The sequence below is a fragment of the Carassius gibelio genome, chromosome A14 (genome assembly GCF_023724105.1).
Source record: "Carassius gibelio isolate Cgi1373 ecotype wild population from Czech Republic chromosome A14, carGib1.2-hapl.c, whole genome shotgun sequence".
In the NCBI taxonomy this organism is placed as follows: Eukaryota; Metazoa; Chordata; class Actinopteri; order Cypriniformes; family Cyprinidae; genus Carassius; species Carassius gibelio.
Genome location: NC_068384.1, coordinates 15,916,543 through 15,932,755, shown reverse-complemented (window position 1 = coordinate 15,932,755; position 16,213 = coordinate 15,916,543). Strand labels below are relative to the sequence as shown.

Sequence of the window (16,213 nt, the reverse complement as noted above, 5' to 3'; positions counted from 1 at the left end):
GCACAGGGCGGAAAGGCCTCAGCCGTCGCGCACGCTGTATGAAACGAGAAACTAGTGGATGACGCCCCATAGAGGCACCGCCTATGTATTCGTGGTAAGCTGAAATGGCTGCCACGTAAACCTTAAAAGTGGCTGGTGTTACACCATCCGAAAAACAATCCTGGAGGAACTCCAGCACTGAAGCCACTGGGCAGTAAACTGGATCCACATTACGATTGCCACACCAGGCTGTAATCAGTCTCTACTTGAAAGCATATAAGCGTCTCGTAGAAGCTGCTCTAGAATTCAATATAGTCTCAGTGGTTTCAACAGAAAGACCGGGACATACTAATGCACTCCGCTCAGTGGCCACGCCCACAGTTTCCACAGATCCGGCCTCGGGTGCCAAATCAGCCCCTGTGCTTGTGATAATAAATCCTGTCTGAGGGGAATCTCCACGGAGAGCCCGCTAGCAGACTGATCAGATCCGCAAACCACGGCTGCGTGTGCCATCGCGGAGCCACCAGCAGCAGCTGTTCCACTCTGTCCCGCCGTATTCTGCATAATACCGCTGGGATCAACGAATCGGAGGAAAAGCATACAGACTGGTCCTGGGCCAGCTGTGAGCTAATGCATCCACGCCCAGGGGCGATGGGGGGCATAGGGAGAACCATAGCGGGCAATGCGTAGTCATGTTTGACGCGAATAAATCCACTTTCGCTTTGCCGAATATCCGCCATAAAAGAATCACCGACTGGAGGTGTAATCTCCATTCTCCCTGTTCCAGAGCCTGTCTGGATAGCATATCCGCTCCGAAGTTCAAACGTCCGGGGACATGAACAACTCGGATCGACAGAAATTTTCTCTGAGACCAGAGAAGAACATGTCTCGCCAGCCTGCACAGGGGGCGAGAGCGTAATCCTTCCTAATGATTCAGGTATGAGACAAACGCTGTGTTGTCTGATCTGAGCAGCACAAGACGGCTGATCAGCAGATTCGCGAATTACTGGAGAGCCAGAAAACTGCCAGTAATTCCAACCGGTTTATATACCAACTGCGTTGTGCAGCTGTCCACACTCCATGGGCTGGTAGCCCTTGACAAACAGCTCCCCAACCGGTCAAAGACGCAACCGTCGTGACGGTCTCTGGGAAAGCTCAAATCCCCAGCCGAACCCCGGTAGGAGAAACTCGGTTGGCATCCATAGCTTTAATCACATCACACAACTCCGTGTCACCGAAATCGTCGGATGCGGAAGACAACGGGGTGAAATATTTCTTCTTCCCGCCCACTTTTCCACTGAAAAGGGCGCATGTGAAGTAACCCCAGACAAATTACGGGGAATGCCGCTGCCAATCGTCCAAGTGGTTAACAGACGGACGCCCTGGAGCCGCAACGGGGCCAGAGCTACATCCATGCATTGAGAAGTACGGGGTCTACGACTTCTATAGCCCCTTTGCTCAGCAGAGTTGACATCTCCTGTCACAACACTGCTATTACCATCAGTCTACCACCGTGGAAAGAATTCAGCGGAAAGAGGCGGGCCTCTAAAAAACGAATTGGTGTATCCGTGACAATTGTGCGTAACACCCATTGAGAAATGCCGGGCAAGCGTTTCACGCGACCCAAAACGATACTAGCAGTCTCAAATTTCCGCTTTCTGCAACGCTGTCATACACATAATGTCCGTGCACGGAAAAGCCTGCGGCATTCGTGCACAGGGGAAGTGTATGCATAAGAGCTATTGCGTCCCGTTGTGTATAATCCTGAACGTGTCCACGGCAGGAATTAGACCAACGAATTGAACATCAGGCTCTGCCGCTAACTAAAACGGCGGCTGTGCGGGCCGTCATAAACGGGTCGTCTGTTTAAGACCCTTGAATCGCCTCTCGAAATCTGAAAGCTGGATTGCGCAGTGTCTGAGGGATTATTATTAATTATTTACGCCTGGCGTCACTGCCCGATCCAATGCTGCTCGAAGCGCTGTTTGCTGCGAGACAGTCAATGTTAGAGCGTAGGGAAAGCAGTGAGAGTGTTGGATGCGCATTAGCGGTCCAACAGCACTCTATAGTGGAGGGCACAGTCCCTGGCAAACATAGAAGGAAAGCGCAAGCGTCAAACTCGCTGCGTTTCGTTGTGTATAATCCTGAAGCGTGTTAACGGCAGGATTTAATCCAACAAGGTAACATTAGGCCACGCCGCTAGCGAGAACGCGGCAGCTGTGTGAGCCGTCATAAACTGGCCATATTTGCCAGCCTCTTGTGGCGTCCCTCAGACTCTGAAGGCTGAATAGTGCAGAGTGTCTGAGGGGGCGCTCAAATGATAGCTCAATCCAATGATGCTCGAGGTGCCTTTGCTGCGAGACAGTCAATGTTAGAGCGTGGGGACTGCAGTGAGAGGGTTGGATGTGCATTAGCAGTCCAACAGCACTCTCTAGTGGAGGGCACAGACCCCGGCAAACATAGAAGGAAAGCGCATGCGTCAAACTCGCTGCGTTTCGTTGTGTATAATCCTGAAGCGTGTTCACGGCAGGATTTAATCCAACAAGAAAACATTAGGCCACGCCGCTAGCGAGAACGCGGCAGCTGTGTGAGCCGTCATAAACTGGCCATATTTGCCAGCCTCTTGTGGCGTCCCTCAGACTCTGAAGGCTGAATAGTGCAGAGTGTCTGAGGGGGCGCTCAAATAACAGCTCAGTTCAGTGACGCTCGAAGTGCTTGTGCTGCGAGACAGTCAATGTTAGAGCGTGGGGACTGCAGTGAGAGGGTTGGATGTGCATTAGCAGTCCAACAGCACTCTTCAGTGGAGGGCACAGACCCCGGCAAACATAGAAGGAAATGCATGCGTCAAACTCGCTGTGTTTCGTTGTGTATAATCCTGAAGCGTGTCCACGGCAGGATTTAATCCAACAAGATAAACATAGGGCCACGCCGCTAGCGAGAACGCGGCAGCTGTGTGAGCCGTCATAAACTGGCCAAATTCGCCAGTCTCTTGTGCCGTCCCTCAAACTCTGAAGACTGAATTGTGCAGTGTCTGAGGGGCGCTCAAATAACAGCTCAGTTCAGTGACGCTCGAAGTGCTTGTGCTGCGAGACATTCAATGTTAGAGTGTGGGAGAAGAACGAGAGGCTTCTCGTAAAGAACCGTAATAAGAGAATAAAATTTGCCGAAATAGACACGACTCGATACGTCTTAGACGAGACTAGGTCGCGGCGGAGTTTGGCGCGATCCGTTCGGCTAGAGAGGTAGTCAAATGGCATCGCTATATAATAGCAGTCCGCCATGTCACTTAATCGTGGCAAAAACCCGCGCCGTTCGTGATATGCGCTGATAAGGCTGCTTCCAGGACCTCGAAACCTCTTGGTGGAGGTCCGTGAGAAGGGTAATTTATCCACCGCGCGGATAGCCACATAATAGCACACTGAGGAAGGGGAAGCGTTTCTCCTGTCCGCTCGGAGGGAGAGAACCGCTTATGCCGGTCAGAGCCTACTCTGAGTAGAAGCTGCGGTTAGACAACATAGTATAAAAGCAAAACTGCTCTGATTAACGTGCTCGAGTAGGGAAGAGCGAGCAAGTGGAAAACTCCAGTGCATCACTGTATTCATAGTCAAGCCGCACATATCGCCCCTAACCAACACCTCATGCGGGGCCTCGGCGACCGCAGAAGGGAACGGTGGGGGTTAGACGCGAGGCGACTGAAGAAATAGACTCCAGAGCGCGGATACTTTTCTTTATTTTACCATAGCCGTAGGCTATCACAGAGAGAACATGAGAGAGGCTGCAAACGAATCTCTCATGAGTGCCTCCCTGTGATAAACCCATATACGGCTCTTACCTTTCGTTGACTCATCGCGTCCGCGAAAGAGGAGTTAAACACTGCTCGAAGAAAATCGCTGGAGAACGCGAGATGATAGGGCACAGATGATTCGCTATTCCTGAAGGAATGAAATCTGAGCGAAATGGCGCGCTGCACCCAGGTATATCATGCGTGCGCATGCGTAGGGTGGTGCTATGCGCCATTTGGCCAATAGGATTGGCGGGATGGTATAGGGCTTCAGACATTCGTCACACCGGAGGTGTTCCCATACGTGGTGACGTCACCGCAGCATCGAAGTGACCTATGATAGGGAACTTGTAAGCCTAGTTGTTTTCAAATTATCTTAATTCTATACACTCATCTGCACTTTCACTGCTTGGTAAACTAACCTTACCCAAGACATTCAACATAAACCAAAATACCCAGCCAAAATTAAATAAATACATAACAGGGCTAACTATTATTTAAAAGCTAATCCAGTCAGCCATGCACCTAAACATGACCTATTCAGTCAAAACGAAAAAACAAGAAAATCCCTTTAAGTTTAAAACAATGCTCAATGTCAAAGGTAAATAGTTATTTACATAAGGGGAAGTTGTGGCCTAGTGGTTAGAGAGTTTGACCTAAACCTAGGGTTGTGGGTTCGAATACCATGACTGAGGTGCCCTTGAGCAAGGCACCGAACCCCCAACTGCTCCCCGGGCGCTGCAGCATAAATGGCTGCCCACTGCTCCGTGTGTGTGTGTGTGTGTGTGTGTGTGTGTGTGTGTGTGTGTGTGTGTGTGTGTGTGTGTGTGTGTGTGTACACTTTGGATGGGTTAAATTCACAAATTCTGAGTCACTTAATAAACTAGGGAAACTATTTCGAATAACTGAGGAAAGGAAAGGAACCACATACCTTCTGATTTGTCGACACTGCTGTGTGGGATGTGAAACTACAGCGCTCTCAATCAATATGCCCAACACAAATATGCCTAACGTTACATGTTATTGTGCCATATAACATATGGATAGTATGTTATCAGTACATGATGTTCGTTCTCTATCTGTACCACTAACAGGAACATGTTACTATTTACACACGACTAATCCTATTCAAAACACCTTTAACAGTTTCTGTTTACATTGGCATTTGCCCGGCATTACACTCAAACAGTCTTTGCTTTCTGAAAAATATTTACAGTAAATAGTATAAAGGCTACATTTACAACCATGTTTTTTAAACTGAGTTTCAAACTGTTTAGACAATGTTCCAAATATAAATAACACAAAATATAATAATAACAATAAACATTTCACCCCCTAAGGTTAGTAAAAAATAATTTTCCATAATTCTCATAAAGGTAACCTCCTTTTGCTAAGCATATGTTGACTTTATTATTATTATTATTATTATTATTATTATTATTATTATTATTATTATTATTATGTGTTATCCTATAATTATGGAAGCGCGTTTCTGACACCCAATAAAAATAAAATCACGTTTTGGTAAGACTTAATATCTCATAAACTCAAATGTTTATTAATAATTATGAATTAATATTTCATATATTTTACCAAGTATCTCATAATTTTTATTTCTATCTCATACATTTTTATCAGATGATTTAGACATCACATACTTACGTGTCATACTTATATCACTTTTTTTTTTCTTTTTTTTTTATGTAGTCCTATGTATTAATTTTCTTATGTGGAGGAACTTGGCTTCCGTACGTGTTTGTGTAAAGTGTCATGGAAAATCACATGCTTGGAAGAAGATTTGTAAAAAACAAATAATTTTCCCTGAAAGATCTGGCAACCCTGCATGTTACGCGCCTGTTTTCTTTTTTTGTTGCTCAAGTGTCGTTTATCACATGAGACGAGTCACGTAGTCTGAGCTGTTGTTAAATGCCTCCAGCGCTCGGCTTCACCACTGCAGAAACACACACACACACACACACACACACACAGACAGACTCTCTTCAGCGAGAATCACGAGACCAGCGCTGTCCACAGCACGCTAAAAAAATATCTTTGTCGTTATTTGTGGTGTTTGAAACTTTGTTGCGCTAAGTTTGATCTTAACCCAACACGAGTGTGGGACAGAAGCAAGTCTTCAGAGCTCTGGTTTATCATCGTGTTCAGTGGCACAGAGTTTAGAGCGCATTTCACCCACGATGTCCACCAACACGCAGCAGAGCAAGAGCTGCCCCATTCCCACGCGTGTCCTGCACCTCAAAGACTGGTCCCAGCTCCCAGACTGCTACAGCCAGACCCCTGGAGGAACACTCTTCTCCACCACACCAGGGGGTAAGACTGTGCCTAATAGTGTGCATGTATCTTTAGCTTTTAAAAAAATATATGGATATTTTACATCAAATTACGCAACAAGGTTATTTAAGGTTCATTAACATGATAAATAAAAATAAAAACACTACTGTCACCTGAGGAGGATGATGGCTGTGTATGATTGTGATTGAAACACTGTAGCTCATTTCTTATTGGTTGAACTCACCATGTGTTAAACCGCACTCAGTCTTAACTATTTTAAGCAATATGAAAGTCTGATGCAATACTTTTTAACATTTGCTATATTGGTTGACTTGCAATAAGTTATTTACTGTGGGTGTGCATTTTAACAAAGTACATTAAGACAAAAAACACTTTTCATGTTATCAGACTGTAATGATCTGAGATTTAGTTTGCCTATTCGAAACATCTCACTGTAACAATAAGTTAATCATTTATGGCAGATGCCTGCAGCAAGAGTGTCCAACTGCCGTGCTTGTTGTTATGTAGCAATGTCTGGTGGTCTGATTTGCAATTTACATGCTCCCATTTGATACTTGGCTTCGAGTTAATCTAATCTTGTGAAAAACAAATGCTTGCCCCTTTATTTAATGGGAAGGACCCTCTACCCCACATGTTTCTCAATCTCGTTTGTCCCTATATCTTTCGCATGTGGCTGTAACTGTAGCACATGCAGAGGAGGAGGCAGTTCTTAGAAACACCCCTCCTCCTTCACAGCTGCTGTGGATTTCAGGAATAACAGAACTCCGTGTGCTCAGGAAAATGGGTTCATTGGGGCCACTGTATCATGGACGTTTCCAGAGACATGTGCATTCATATATATCACAGTATATCTCGCTAAACCTGTTCCAACCTAAATAAAAAAAGACATATTTAGCTTGATGGACCATTAAGGTTCTTCTGCATTGTTTAATATATAATAAATAATTCATACACCAAAGAAAACATACAACAAAGAAAAAAAAGAGACTTTTTTTCCGTTGATTTTGGGGTGAAATCATTCATACATCTCAAGGTAGTATTTGTTGGGCTGTTTATTTAAAAAACAAACACATGAATGTCCCAATTATGACAATAATAATCCAAAAGTGAGTTTTGTTTTCTTAATGCAAAATATAATTTCCCTTTTTCCTGTTGTTTTTTTTTCTTCTGGTGCTTGGGAGTGGAATGTGATGCTTTAATCTAAACAAATTTCAGACTTGCTGAAGAGCAATGAAGGAACAAGCATGCTTGAGCAGAACAAAGTCCTGCTGAAACTTTTGGGTTGGTCTCCCTGCATTCCTCTGACCAGAGCAGCTCACAGTTGAGACCACTGTTGGTCCAACCCCTGTCACCACCTCCATCCACACCCTGACCCCCCCTCTCTCTCAGCCATCTTTTGTCCAGAACACACACTGAACTAAATAGCAATGGTTGCATAACATGTTTTTCAGCCACTGGTGGGAACGCTGGATAGAGTACAGCTTTAACTACAACAGAAATGACATTACGTTTGGTGTATGATAGCACCTTTAACAGCTCTTAAATCAGAACAAACCTAACCGGGGATAATGCAGTCCCACTACATGTTAACAACACTCATCTGTTACATTGTGGTGCCTCACGTCTCGGCTCTGCTTGCTCATGTGCAACGTGCTCAAATTTCCAAGAACTAAAACGGGAGGTGCTGAGTCCTGCAGTTCAGTTCAGCCCATGAGTGCTTCTTTTCACATGCAAAATCTGAAACATTTCAGTCTTTGTTTACAATCTAGCGCGGACATGTTGAGTGGCACATCAAAGTTAATTGCTATCTTTCTTTTGTTTTGTTAAACAGATTAGAATTGCTGTTCAATTTTGGTTTTAGTCCCAAGAAATCCTCATCAGAGTCACATTTTATCATTTGGTTTTGAGTGCTAAAACATTTGACTGGAATCTAAAGTTTGTTTTTTTTTTCTTACATGTTGTACCATGCAGACTAGAGTGTAAATATATTTTTCTAGCCGTCTGATTGGTTGATTTAATATACGTTCTATCCCTTCTTCAGGAACTCGGATCATTTATGATAGAAAATTCCTCCTGGACTGCAGGAACTCTCCCATCGCCCGGACCCCGCCCTGTTGTTTGCCCCAAATTCCTGGGGTGACTGTTCCTTCACACCATCCCATGTCCAAACTGCAGGAACTCAAAGAGGAGTTGGAGGAGGAGAAGGATCTGGCAGGTAAAAATGTTTTCTGCTCCAGAAAAAGAAAATGGCAAAAAAGAAAAACCTGTTTTGCAATCACAATTCCAGGACACTTTTAAGCAATCAAATTTCCCATGAAACGCATTCTTTTGGTATATCCTGTCCTGTCCTTCTTTGTTTTGCAATTTTGAGTTTATATTTCACAAGACAAACTCAGAACTGTGATATAAAAAAAAAAAAAAAAAATGTTAGGGAAAAAGTCAGAAATATGAAAAAGTTGCAAATGCAATTGCATAAAAAAAAAAAATATATATATATATATATATATATATATATATATATATATATATATATATATATATAGGAATAGCAAGATATAAACTCACAATTGCAAGGAAAAATACTGAAATAATTGTGAGAAAGTCACAATTACTGTTTTGATTTTATGGTGGGAACAGGGGAAAAGAACATAGAATACCTCAAAGAAACACTCTAATCAACCTCTATTTTTTTTTATAGCGGATGACAACCAGTTTGAGATGGACATTTGAGTCTTTCACCTTCCTCCTGTGGAGAATTCTTTATTTTATGTCGGGATGTTGCTGCTCACCCCACGATCAGCAGACATCACATATTCACCAGATTACAGGGCTTTTTAATGAGCTAAACCGCCAAAGGGTGTCTTATTCTTTTGTTTAAAAGTATTTGTTAGACGTTTACAAGAAAAGAAAAAAACATTATTTTCAAGTGGCAGTGTTTTAAAGTTCTTTATTGTACATATGGTTGTTTCTACTTTTTTTTTTTTAAGAAAATGTAGCATTACGTGTGAACCGGGGGAAATCCACGGCAAAATCTCGAATTTCTGAGCTTTATATCTCAACAAAGACTGTTGATTTTTTTTTAATGGTAAATAAATGTGCCAAATAAATGTCTGTAGCGTAAGTTTGGTGTTTCACCTAAAAAAACACATCAGAACATAAATGTACACCATTGTGTGTCCTCAGGGTTTTCCTTTTGTTTTATTTGCCTGGATTTCCTCAGGTTTTATTTTGATTGAAATAAAAGAAAAAAGAAAAATAGTTGTCATTTTATCTGTTTAGAGTTTAAGAAAATTTCATTCTGGGATACTGCTATACATTTTGGGTTTCAAAGTTGCATAACACGCCTACAAAAACCATGTTACTTCTGTAAACTAGATTTGATTTTACAGAAGGAATAATCAGAACTTGCAAGGCAGCAAGATTTGTCAACTAACATTTTAAGCAAAACATTGGCCATATGAAAAACTTTGTCGTGAATATGACTGTCTTGGAGGAAAAACACTAGAAGACACAAATGAACTTCATAAACAAAATGTTTGTAATATTCTTTTTAAATGTTTTTGCTAAAGTCTTTTATGCACCAAGTCTGCATTTATTTGATAAAACGGAAAGAGTATTGTAATGTATTAATTTAAAATAACTGGTTTTAATAGATTTTAACATAAGTAATTTATTACTCCAGGCTTCAGCGTAACATGATCATTTGAATTATGCTGATTTGATGCTTTAGAAAAACGTATTGTTAAACTGTTTTACTGCTTAATATGCTGGAAATTGTAATAGAACACTTATTGAAATATACATTTTAGGTCTTTACTGCCACATTTAAATCAATTACATACCTTAAAATAGTACTACTTATAAAAAATAAAAATAAAAAAAGACTTTAGCCTGGCCTCTGCTGGTAGGTGCCGTTACTACGCACCATGCCAATTTTAGACTGCTTTCTAAACAAATTGAACTAAACTCTGCACATATCGGCTTAATAAAAAAATATCCAGAACTGACAAGTGTAAAAATGTTGCTGTTGCTTTAAATAGAATTTTAAGTTCAAACAAAAGCAGAAATGAAAGATCCATCTCCAACCAACCTTACAACCTAGTTTTTGCTGTCATTTTGTACAGTAATAATGCGGTTATCACAGACGTTATAATTTCTTCAAATGCAAACTAGACTTTATTGGTTATAAAAGATGACTTCATTATGCAAAAGATACACAAAAGACTTAGACATCTTAAAAATCAAGTTTATTTCTTGAAATGTGTCCAAGACACTGGAGAAATGTGTATCCAGTGTTTCGAGAAAGAATCATGTTACAGTTACCTGTGTATGTTTTGAGGTATAGCTGAATCACTATTAAAGCCACTCTTAAATATATAACAGGATGAGAGGATTTCTCCATAAAAGCAGTAGAGAGAAAAAAAAAAAAAAAAAAAAAAAAAAAAAAATCACCAAGACTTGCCACTAACAGATTTCAACGGACAAGCTTACAATCGATAAGAAATCCCTTTTCAGCTCACCTTGAAGCCATGCAGCTTTGCAAAACAAAGCAAAGGTGACAAAAGGAAAGAAAATAAATCTAGAAACACTAAAGAAAAATTAACCAAAACTGTTTATTTTGAAAGCATTTTGAGGGCTCTGAGCCTAGATGTGATAGACACAGCCATGATGTAAAATACAACCATACAATACAATAGATTCAAAAAGGTACCAAAAAGTACAGTAAAAAAATAACACTTCCATCTCTGGAAATGTAAAAAGGACACAAAATGAAAAAAAAAAAAAAAAAAAAAAATTATAAAACAAACGTGAAGTGACATTTGCGCCCCCCAGTTCCTTATGCTTTCTGTACAAAATGAAGCAGAAGTCCAGATTCTGCCAACTTCCAAAAGTAAAAGACCCCAATGTTCACTGTGACCAGACCGCTGGCTCCTGCTCTGCAGCTTTACGACCTTTAAAGAGAGAAAACACTGAGATTTAGCCACATTAATCTACGCCAATGGTTAACTTGTAAATAAATTAATAATGAGGTGACAAGATGGGGCCTATCGTGATCTACTGCTACGACCCTACTGGACCATAAAACCCACCCCGAAATGGATCGCTCTATCTGCCTTAAAAGTTCAGCTGGTTAAATGGAGATGAATTGGTAAATGGAGCAACACAACCAAATTAACCTTATCATGAGTGGTGGGAAAAAAATTTAAATTCATACCTGCACTACACATGATCAGTATGGCTTGTAGCTACTCTGGTGAGCCCCACGTCTTGGAGTTTTTCCATAGCTTGTATTGCCCTGGTCTAGGGGGGTAAGAGAAAGCAGAGAAAGGAACTTGAGTCCCTCGCATTCACAAGAACCTGACGGGGGCAGGGAGGAGACCCCAAGGACAATCAGTGCTTACCGTAGTCATATCCGCCGCCGTAGCCGTAGTAGCCCCCTGTGTAATCATAGTTCCCATAGCCTCCGTATCCACCGTAGCCTTGCTGGCCGCCGTAGCCATATCCCTGGTTGCCATAGCCTTGATTCCAGTAGTTATTGTAGCCCTGATTCCAGTTCTGACCCTGGCCTACAAAACAAAACCAATTTTAAACACATCTGGCACAGTAACGTACCCTGAAATCTGTGAGCAGCGTGTAAAGCCATAAAGTGATTGGTTTCTGCTCCAGCTTTGTGCGGCATTAGAATGGATTTAGATTAATCAGATCCGTGATCAGCCAAAGCTTTTAAAACAGATTAAATCTGAAGACTTCACTTATACACACAAGATGAAATAGATTAAAATATCTGCATGTGAGCAATAATACAATTCTGATACAAATATTTATACTTGTCCGAAGTTATTGGAAATTCAGATTCGGCAGTACGTTTAAACTAGCCTTTGTCACGTTACATATCTTCTATAGAGCTGCTTATAGCTGAATTTAACTGGTTTCATAATTGGAGTAACTGAGTTACAGTTACTGAACTGAATTAACACGGACCAGACTCCAGTGCTTTATAGCAGAATTTACAATTTCTCATATTTCAGCAAGTTTCCAGCAATGATTATTATCCTTCTGTTTATTACCATGAAGTGGCTTTAAAACAATTTGTATTGCATGAAGCTATAAATAAGTGACCGGTCTCCGTTAACCTGTCAGCATTCGATTCATATAGACACAAAAGGTTAACTCTGTTGTTTTCAAATGCATATCTCTGGAAATTTGATGAGCATGCAGTCTTTATCTAGGTAAACTTTGCACAGACTAATGCAGCCTAAAGTCTGAGTGGTGGTTGAGACAGTCCAACAGGAAAGAAGCATGCAAGGGTACTGACCTCCACGTCCCCTTCCTCTTCCTCCTCCTCCTCCAAAACGACCTCCATACTGCTGCTGCTGGTACACTTCTTTTGGCTGCGCAATCTTAATCTCGCACTGCGGGGTAAAAGAGGCAAAGATGGGTGGTTTGAGTCACTGTAACAGAACATCTGCATAAATACTACAGCTAAAACGAATAACCAAGTAAGACTGCTGACGGTAAGTACAAGGTCAAATAGCAAACAACATCCCAGAAGATTTAATCACGTCGATCAATAAATTCAAGGTGAACGTCACAGTGGAAACACTCACAAGGCCCTCTTTTCCATTTATGTCCTTGGTTCCACTGACGTTGTGATATTTCTTTTCCAAAATTTTCTTGACAGCCTCTTCTTCCTTGAAGGTAATGAAGACAAACCCTCTCCTCTTATTTGTCTTTGGATCCATTGGAAGTTCAATGGTCTCAATCTGCAATGGTAAACAGCATCATGTGAATGTGTATATTTCCGATATAAAACTTTGATATGCATGTCTAAACTTTGTGTTCAGCTTGCTTAAAACAATTTAAAGAGGTTCAAAAAGGAACACTCCAGTACCTCGCCAAAGGCACCAAAATACTCGCGGATCCTCTCTTCTGTAGTTTCAGGGTTTAGTCCACCGACAAAGATCTTCTTAGCAGGTTCTTTCTTCATTGCCATTGCCTTCTTGGGGTCAATCTGTCGACCATCCAGTCTGTGCTCTTTTTGTGCTAAAACCTGTGTAAAGAGAAATTAATCGAAATTAACCAAAATCGAAGAAGAATCACAAGACTTCAGGTTTTCCAAAGAACCAAAGCTTACCTTATCTACACTGGCAGACTCTTTAAAAAGAATAAACCCAAATCCCCTTGATCGCCCAGTGTTGGGGTCCATTTTGATGGTGCAGTCCGTCACCTCTCCAAATTTAGAGAAGTAATCTTTAAGATCCTTTTTACTTGTGTCCCAGCTGAGGCCCCCAACAAACATTTTCCTGAGGAAACGAAGCAGAAAATCGGGAGTGAGACACCAGGAGAGGGCGTGGAAGCACAGATTTCAAAAATTTCCCCATTTCTCCAAATGAAAAAACCCACTCTCAATTAATAAACGGGAAAAACTGCAACACAATCACAATGTATTGAATAAGCGCGCGCACACACACATTCACAAATCATGCATGCTTAAGGGAACAATTAAAGAGGTAACAGTTACAGCAGTCCATTTTAAAAACCCGCTCCGTGTTCAATTCACAAATGCGCCCATCCCCCTACAAAAGACACATGGCGCCAACAAAGACGGGACAGAACAAAGGACTTTACGTTCGAGTATCCAGCACAACTGTTACTTTTACGTACCCAGCATCTTCCTCTCCTTTGCTAGCATCAATCTGCCCCCCGTCCGACGAGCCATTCTGCGGGTCTTCCTCGTCTCCGGCCGTGTCTTCTGCACCGGCGTCTCCTTGCGCTCCGGCCTGCGCCTCCCCGTGGCCCTCCTCGTACTGCCCGGCTCCGTTCAGGTCGTCCTCGTGGCCGTTCTCTGAGGTTTCCATATAATTCTGCTCGGCGTCTGACATGGTGGTAGTTTAATGTGAAAACCTAAAACTGCAGGAAAATGAGAAAAAGTTACGAAAGGAAGCGCCTTATGTAACACAGAAAAACCACCATTTTGAAAAGCGGCGCTCGCATTCTCATACGCAACAAAAATGTAAACATATCGCTTTCTAATTTAGGATGATGCACAGCTCTACTGTCCTATGATTAAATGTAAGGGTTAACGCAACTAATACGTAAACGGAGGCTAGCAAATGCGTAATTTTCACGTAAATACTTTACCGTAAAAGCAGCAGCAAGTGAGAAGTCTCCGTGGAATGCTTTCCGCGGTGTGGGCCCTTCCTTGTTGCGCCGACAGGCGGTTGGTTTTATATTACTGGATGGAAGATAAAGGAAGTTTAGTAAGGGCGCATTTAATTGGGTGACTTCGAATGCTAATCATTCTAATAGCCAATCAAATGTGTCGCTTACACGTCACAGAATCCGCCCCTAAACGCGCCTCATCTGATCCTTCGTGTCGAGTGGGGGAAGAACTCTTTGTTCTTGTTTGGTTTATAAACATGTTGACCACTTTTAAAGTAAATTAAAAGTTTATGTTTTTAGAAGGGAGCTACAAAACAGATAATGCAAGAAACAAGCAAATAGTAATGAGGAGGAAGTTACAGCGTCTTTTGCATAGGCATTTTAATTATTGCCTTTTTTTTGTGTGTGTCGAACAGTTGTATTAATATACTTAGTTCTTCACTTTAAAAATAGATTGTGAACCAAATATTTATCACCATCAGAAGGGAATGAATTTTAAGATTTTATTTGAATAATGTTAAAATGTTATAGTATGTACTATGTAGTGACAAGGATACTGCAAATTAGCAATTGTATATCTTACAATTAAATGAACAATGACCATTTAAAACAAACACACATTTGGATAAAAAAGGGCTAAAGCAAAATTGCAAACCTTTATTTTATAAAGCGGTTCAAATGATGAGGAAAATGACCAAAATAGAGCATGGCTGTAACTTCTTGTGGGAAAATTCTTCTTGCTTGGGAAAAAAAAATAAAAAAATAATTTACACTGCTGCCTCCTCTACTACTGTTCCATCAGATATGTTGGGCTTATTAGTTTTTTTTTTCATCAACCAGTCTGCAAGCCATGTCTGTAAATAAAAAGAAAAGCCCATTTTCACGATTTTATCCATTGAAATTTATTTTGAATAACTGGGTCCAGGGTGTCAAAAGTACTTTGACTTTACAAACTCAGACTTTACACTCAAACTAATGACGACATTAAGAAATACGAGTTACAATGAAATAATTACTGATATTGAGCACAGATTAAACAAATTACAGTGTGCATAATGGATATAGCTTTGTTGCAATGACATATGAGTTATGTGATTTAGGAGTTGCAATGAATATTGACTTTGTAAATTATTAGTCTAAAGTGCATAAAATCCAACAAAAGTACCTATTTATTTTGCCAGGAGTTAAAAAGGCACAGAAACTGGTGCACTGTAATACAACCCCACTACAGTACATGACAATTGAACTTCATAAGTCCATTTTATTATTAAACCACCTGCATAGAGAAGATTCATTTGGTGACATTCATTACCAGTCAGGATGCGTCTCTCTAGCCTTGATGCTGCTGACTGCCCCCATTATGGCTTTCCAGGTGGCAATGGCCTGGTGTCAGGCCAGTGCTAGAACAACAGCCGGTACAGAGCTCATGAAGGCAGTCAGATGGGGAAACTGCAGATTCCCATAATGCTCAACATAGAAATCACTGCACTGCTCTGGACTCAGCTGAAGCCTTCTTTTCTGTTAAATGAGAAAAACAAATGGAGAATGATAAATGCATAAGCAGAATGCAAATCTTACTAAAGCGTCATCCACAAAATATGAGATTTTAGAGTTAAGCACAATACATATTTACATGTACTCATTAAACAGGCGATTTGCGAATGAGGAATACACTCGATTATCACAAACAGGCAATAACACAAGTGCTGGAAACACAATGTGCCTAACACAGTTCAGATTAGTACAAGCTAGGAGTGAAATGGGATCGTGAAAGCATAAATGTGTTTTAATACAAATCATCAGCCTCGTTTTAAACAGTAACGTTACACTGTAGTGGCATCAGACACCACATGACTCTTGTACTCAGAAAACGGCAAACTAAGGATTGCCTCAATTCACATTTAAAATAGTAAATATTATGCGTCTTGCAAAATGCATTAAGAACAAAAGGGGAAAAAATTCGTTGTGTGTCCGTTCACT

General features: G+C 41.1%; 2 protein-coding genes across 3 annotated transcripts; one reads left to right on the top strand and one right to left on the bottom strand.

Moving 5' to 3' along the window:
• The first annotated feature begins 5,673 nt into the window (after window positions 1-5,673).
• LOC128027647 (eukaryotic translation initiation factor 4E-binding protein 3-like) lies at window positions 5,674-10,877 on the top strand. Its single transcript, XM_052615421.1, has 3 exons — window positions 5,674-6,088; window positions 8,112-8,285; window positions 8,769-10,877. The coding sequence occupies exons 1-3, from the start codon at window positions 5,956-5,958 to the stop codon at window positions 8,798-8,800; spliced, it is 339 nt and encodes a 112-aa protein (XP_052471381.1). The 5' UTR covers window positions 5,674-5,955; the 3' UTR covers window positions 8,801-10,877.
• Window positions 10,301-14,306, bottom strand: LOC128027644 (heterogeneous nuclear ribonucleoprotein A/B-like). Of its 2 annotated transcripts, XM_052615418.1 has the most exons (9): window positions 14,213-14,306; window positions 13,736-13,981; window positions 13,206-13,374; window positions 12,963-13,121; window positions 12,679-12,834; window positions 12,387-12,483; window positions 11,473-11,637; window positions 11,286-11,371; window positions 10,301-11,022 (listed from the first exon to the last, which is right to left on the bottom strand). In XM_052615418.1, the coding sequence occupies exons 2-8, from the start codon at window positions 13,951-13,953 to the stop codon at window positions 11,301-11,303; spliced, it is 1,035 nt and encodes a 344-aa protein (XP_052471378.1). In that variant the 5' UTR covers window positions 13,954-13,981; window positions 14,213-14,306; the 3' UTR covers window positions 10,301-11,022; window positions 11,286-11,300. The 2 variants fall into 2 exon arrangements, with proteins under 2 accessions (XP_052471378.1, XP_052471379.1); XM_052615419.1 differs by lacking the exon at window positions 11,286-11,371.
• Between the last annotated feature and the right edge of the window lie 1,907 nt (window positions 14,307-16,213).

What these genes read in the sequence shown, in the direction of transcription:
- LOC128027644 (XM_052615418.1), bottom strand. Translation starts at nt 13,953, where the DNA reads ATGTCAGACGCCGAGCAGAATTATATGGAAACCTCAGAGAACGGCCAC. An exon ending in TAAATGGAAAAGAGGGCCTT is followed by an intron (nt 12,484 to 12,678) that starts GTGAGTGTTTCC and finishes TTTACCCCGCAG; the next exon opens with TGCGAGATTAAGATTGCGCA. An exon ending in AAGAGGAAGGGGACGTGGAG is followed by an intron (nt 11,638 to 12,386) that starts GTCAGTACCCTT and finishes TTTGTTTTGTAG; the next exon opens with GCCAGGGTCAGAACTGGAAT.
- LOC128027647 (XM_052615421.1), top strand. Translation starts at nt 5,956, where the DNA reads ATGTCCACCAACACGCAGCAGAGCAAGAGCTGCCCCATTCCCACGCGT. An exon ending in CTTCTCCACCACACCAGGGG is followed by an intron (nt 6,089 to 8,111) that starts GTAAGACTGTGC and finishes TCCCTTCTTCAG; the next exon opens with GAACTCGGATCATTTATGAT. An exon ending in GGAGGAGAAGGATCTGGCAG is followed by an intron (nt 8,286 to 8,768) that starts GTAAAAATGTTT and finishes TTTTTTTTATAG; the next exon opens with CGGATGACAACCAGTTTGAG.